This window comes from Octodon degus, unplaced genomic scaffold, assembly GCF_000260255.1.
Source record: "Octodon degus isolate 3935 unplaced genomic scaffold, OctDeg1.0 scaffold00045, whole genome shotgun sequence".
NCBI lineage: Eukaryota > Metazoa > Chordata > Mammalia > Rodentia > Octodontidae > Octodon > Octodon degus.
This window is the reverse complement of record NW_004524621.1, coordinates 72944-78619: the sequence shown is the minus strand read 5'-3', so window position 1 is coordinate 78619 and position 5676 is coordinate 72944. Positions and strand designations below refer to the sequence as shown.

General features: G+C 38.2%; 1 protein-coding gene across 2 annotated transcripts in view; it reads right to left on the bottom strand.

Moving 5' to 3' along the window:
* Ttc3 (tetratricopeptide repeat domain 3) overlaps positions 1 to 5676 on the bottom strand; it is a 165682-nt gene that overhangs the window by 110685 nt on the left and 49321 nt on the right. For both annotated transcript variants that reach the window (XM_023715931.1, XM_023715932.1), the window contains exons 5-6: positions 2907 to 2949; positions 2025 to 2178 (exon numbers count right to left, since the gene is read on the bottom strand). In XM_023715931.1, coding sequence (XP_023571699.1) covers positions 2025 to 2178; positions 2907 to 2949 — 197 coding nt within the window. The remainder of the gene's footprint in view (positions 1 to 2024; positions 2179 to 2906; positions 2950 to 5676) is intronic.

Genomic DNA, 5676 nt, shown 5'->3' with positions numbered 1-5676 from the left:
TAAATAAATAAATAAATAAAAAAAGTTGAAGCAAAGATTATTTCTGTGATAGGCCTGTTTATGTTACACTGTAGTTCACATGTTTTTTGTTTCTGATGTTATCTCTTAGGTTTTGTAAACAAGCACACAGCTGATGTAAAAATGTTGGTGTCTATTCTAAGCACTCATTACACATTTCATATATTTGGTATTTATGGAAGGGTCTACAGGGTGTTCAGGGCCTCACTACTAGATCAGACTCATAGTGATCCGCCTGTTTACAGCCTCCCAAGAGCTGGGATTACAGGTGTACATCACCATGCCCAGTCTCAATTGCCATCTCAGTGCGCCCCAGGGGCGGGGCCAGCATGGCAGGCCTGGGGATCAAACCCCCAGCCCCTGTGCCTGCTTGCAGGCACTTTAATGTGTTGAGCTATTTGGCCGGCCCCACATTTCATATTATATTGACGTCTTATTTTATTATTCAAGTTTGATGACTGAAGATTTTCTTGGGTAAATGGTTGTCAGTATTTCACTGTAGTTAACATAGGAATTGATTTCTAATGGCATACCTTAGGTTTTGTAAGCAAATTCACAGCTTATGTGTAAGTACTGATGTCTATTCTAAGCACTCTTTATGCATTTGACATTTTTTTATATAGATATCCTGTTTTATAATTTAGGTGTGACAACTGAAATATAGATTTTTTTTTTTTTGGAACCGGGGATTGAACTCATGCCCTTGCACTAATGGGCTATCTCCCCAGACCCCTAGATTTTTTTTTTTTTAATAAGAGTGTTGATGGTATTTTATTTCATAGAGGAATTTATATCTGATATCATCTCTTAGGTTTTGTAAGCAATTACACAACTGATATGAAAATACTATTTATTCTAGTACATATTAAGAATACTTTATTGACATTTTGTGTTCTTGTGAACCACATATTGCATATAAGAATCTCCTGACAAAACACCAAAACTAGTGAAATGTCAAGTATGTCCTACAAAAAGGCTAAGAAAGAAAAGCACACGTGCGGCCAGTATAAGCAGTACCTGCATATGGAATGTGCTGTTGTCATGTGTGAAGACTCCTAGGTGTGACAACGGAAGATCATTTGTTTTGTAGAGTGCCATTAGTATTTTCATTGTAGTTCATGCAAGAATTTATGTTGTTCTCCTTTATATCTTGTTTACCAAAAACCAGTCAATGTTGAAAATTTTGATGCTTTTTTATAAACACTTCATAAATATTAAAACGCAATACTTTATTTTTATAACACTTTTTCTGCTAAGCACTCGTCGTTTAACATAATAAACCCCATAAAATTAAAATTAACAGTGCATCAAGCTGGACGTGGTCGTGCACCCCAGCACTCAGGAGCTGAAGCAGAAAATGGCCATGAGTCTGAGACCAGCCTGGGCTACGTATGTGAGCTCAAGGCCAGCCTGCACTACATAGTGAGACTTTGTCTCAAAAGATAAATGAATAAACAAAATTAATAATTTACGAATACAAATATTCTAAAGAATAAATGTGGGTTTGAGACATACATGGCTATGTCTCTTTACGAAAAAAAAAGTGGTGTGCCATGAAATGGACCAAATAATGTATCTTTTTCTCTTTCTTCTACTACAGCACTGATCTTTTCATTTTTTTATTTTTTGTTTTTAGGGAAGGGTCTACAGGGTGTTCAAGGTCTCACTACTAGATTGGATTTGCAGTGATTTGCCTGTTTACAGCCTCCCAACAGCTGAGATTGCAGGCGTGTGCCACCATGCCCAGTCTAAGCACTGATATTTATAAAGGTATATCATTCCTGGCTCAGTGCTGAGCCCAGTATCTAGTACTATTCAGAATATATTCATTAGAATATTCATTTATATTAAAAACTGAATATTTTCTTTTTCAACCTAATTAAACAAAAATAAAACTGAATAGCAGGAAGGAGTGAGGCATGAACCTTCCAGTGTATTTGGCATCCCTTAGTGCCATGCAAAACATTTATTGGTGTTCATAGAAGAGAATAATGTAGATAACTTACCTGAGCTCCACACACTGATGAAATCGTGGTATTGCAGAAGTGGGCTGATGTTTAAAAAGAAGTGGCCAGAAGATATATATCTTAATGGCATCACAGTAGTCGTGCAGGTCAGACACTGGTTTACTACACCACACACTGCAGATGTCAAATTCTTCTTTAAAATTTAAAAAAAGTTTAAAATTAGTCTTTGTGGCTCACCCCTGAATAAATGAACACTGCTAAATAAAAATGGTGAGATGGGCTGGCAATGTAGCTCAGTGGTAGAACACTTGCCTACATCACAAAGCCCCGAGTTCAATCCCCAGGATTGCCAAAAAAAAGAGGGAAATGGTTAAAGGAGATTAAAAAAAAAAAAAAAAAGGCACAAAATGAATATTTTAGCTAGTTAGATACTAATAATATTTAATTGTTGACTAAAACTCTATTTTAATAAAAAATAGTTTCATGGAAACAAAGTTTTTGTAAATGGAGAGAGTAGGGGAATGGGGAAAAAAAGTTTTATCATTTACAGCTACAAATTCTCTATGATGAATGTGATCACTATGCTTACTTAAAATGTACCAATAAAATCCGACTGAAAAAATAAAATACCGGACCTCTGGGGATAAACATAAAATAAAATAGATTCTCAAAAATAAAAAAAGATGTTAGAAATTCAGTTTAATTCTCCATGCTTTGCTTTTCAAATTAGAGTACAAATACTGTCTGCATCTGCAATAAGCAACATTTAGGAAATTATGTAAGGTGTTTTTTTTTAAGTTTTTAGTAAAGAAAATAGAAATACATTTTTAAGAGGTATAAATCTGCTATGCTGATCTGACTGGAGGGATGGACCTCCCCTTAGGGTTTATCAATAAATTCACATTAACATAATTTACTCACCTAAATTTTTCTCTGTTTGGGCACATTTTTTATTCTGTGCATCCTAAAAAGAAAAAAATTATTTTTATTTGTATCTGGTTAAAATACAAAAGTACAATGCTTGATTTTTAATCTAGAGTTTGCAGAACTGAACTAAAAAAATAGTGATGCCCATTCACATAGCTATCTGAACACATCTTTATCCAATAAGCCTTAATTTAAGAGCCTTTTCAGTACTTGCTTTGAGCTTATTTCTGTAAGCACCACAAAAGTCCTAATTCTCAATAAGAAAACCACGTACTGTCATCACTTGTTCTCTAACATCTACATTCTAAATACTGTAATGCTGTTTACTTTCCCTTCTGAAATCACCTCTTCAAATGAGTATGCATTTTCCTACCAAAACCCATGTGCCAAAAACATCTTTGTATTTAGACTACCTCAGAGGAGAAAGTCCTTAAATTCTGTGATAGCTAACTGCTGAGTCAACTTGAGTAACAAACACACAACTGACTAGGTTAGCATGGCTCTGAGTGTGGCTGAATGGAATTACTGAAGAAAGAACCACCCTGGGAGTGACTGGCAACTAGGCCTGAAACCTAGCTGTAATGAGAAGGGGGCAGGTGGAGGAGGAAGGTTCACTTGTGTCTTCAAAGGAGGTCTAGTCTGTCTTGGCCTTGTGCATCTGTCTTATAGCTTCTAACACAGACCCTTAAACTCCCTGATAATAACTTGTACAGGACTCTACACTGATCTCAGGGCCTTTCACTTTTTCTTCTTTTTGTCTTTTTTGAGACAGGGTCTCACTATGCAGTTCAGGCTGGCCTTGAGCTCACTTTGTAGCCCACGCTGGTCTTGAACTTGCAGTGATTCTCCTGCCTCAGCTTCCCAAGAGCTGGGATTACAGGCGTGCACCTACATCCCTCAGATTTCCATTGTGCAGACAGCCCTTCTGCATTCTTCTACCCGACTCTGCAGTGAGCACTCTAAGCCTACCTTGAAGCCCAACTTATATTAATGAAATCTGTATCTCTAGTGAGCAGTGCTACACATTTTGGTACTGGAAGTGGCTATAGAGAAACAGAAATGTGAAGATGAAATTTTTAAATAGCTTTAACAGTTTATAGAGATGGTTCTCTAAGTTGGTGAAAACTAAAGATGCGATGGTCTCTCTTGATAATGGGGGCAATACTGATAGGCCTTAGTGTGAACTGTTTGAATATACAATTATCCTAAATACAGGTTTAAGCCACCATGCCCGGCAAAAAAAAAAAAAAAAAGAAAAAAAGAAAAGAAAAGAAAGAAAAAAATTTTAAAAACTGGAGGGAGTGTTGGGGAGGTAGTTCAGTGTGAAAGCCCTGGGTTCAAACTCCAGTACTGGGGAAAAAACATTGGGGAATAATCAGTCACTGCCTTTGTTAATAGAAACAGGCTTCATGCAAGTGATTCAAAGATTTAAATTCCTGGTCAGGCCTGGTGGTGCACACCTGTAATCCCAGTACTTGGGAGGCTGAGGCAGGAGGACTGCTGAGAGTTTGAGGCCTCATCCTGAACTTCATAGTAAAACCCTGCCTCAAAACAAAACAAAACAAAAAACCAAAAATAAATGAATAAAACAAAGATTCAAATTCCCAGCTTCAGACATACATAAAGAATCTAAACATTTCTAAGTATGACTTGAAAAAGAACCATCTCTCTTCAAGCCAAAGGACTGAGGCTGCAAAAAATCCAAACATAGGTCCTCAGAATTTAAGTTGTGAAATACAACATAAGAACCTCTACCTCAAAGGTGATCTGAAGTAAAAGTGAGGCTACTAATTGAAAAAGAACGGGATCTCATACAGTGGGATGGAGATGTGTGGGCCCATCCCGAGGAAGCTGAGGATATTAAGTATCTACATGCTGATAAGACTATTTTGCCTGAAGAAATTTCCTCGCACACACTGGTGGAGGCAACCCCACCTCCACCCCTTGTGGTGGTGGCCTCTCCCCTGCACCATAAGAAACTGATCCGGTATTGGCTGAACAGGATAATGCTGACGTGCCTCAGGATCCACTTTCACCACCCACTTTTGCCTCTAGGCCCACAACAAGGCTCAAATAGCAGAAGGCCCCTAAAGGTGAGGGACTATAGGACCCTAGGGAGGTCTGCTATTGTTCCAAAGAACATTTGTGAGTTTTCGAACTCTAATAAGCAGAGCCCTGACAAGCAAATGAGGGAATGGATTTAATTGTGGCAAAAAATCTACTCCTGCATCAAACTATGTTTGTCAATATTGGCTCATTAAATAGAGACTCTGAATTTAATGTTGTAGCTCATGGAGTAAACAAACAAACAAACAAAAAAGCTGTTAGGGGCCGGTGAGATAGCTTGCACCTGCTTAGGTAATCTTAAGCAGGCACAGGGAAATGTGGTTTGATCCGCAGATACCACATGCCACTGTCAGCACTGTCCTCGGGGTGGGCTGAGCTGGCCAAAAAAAAAAAAAAAAAAAAAAAAGCTGTCAATAAGTTTACTATGTTTAGCTGGTTGACAGAAGTGTGGATCAAAAGATGATCCACTGAGAATGAGTTAGAGATGCCTTATGTCCCATGCTTTACTGCTGATGAGGGGATTCAAAGTCTCAGGGAAATGGGAATGGTGGATTTGTCATGTTAAACCTAATCCTCAGGCTGGGGAGGTAGCTCAGCAGTCTATGCACCTACCTGGCGAGCACATTCAATCTCTGATCCCTAGTACCACATAATGCATTGGCCCTGGAACCCCAGGTGTGCAGTGCCAGCCACCAAA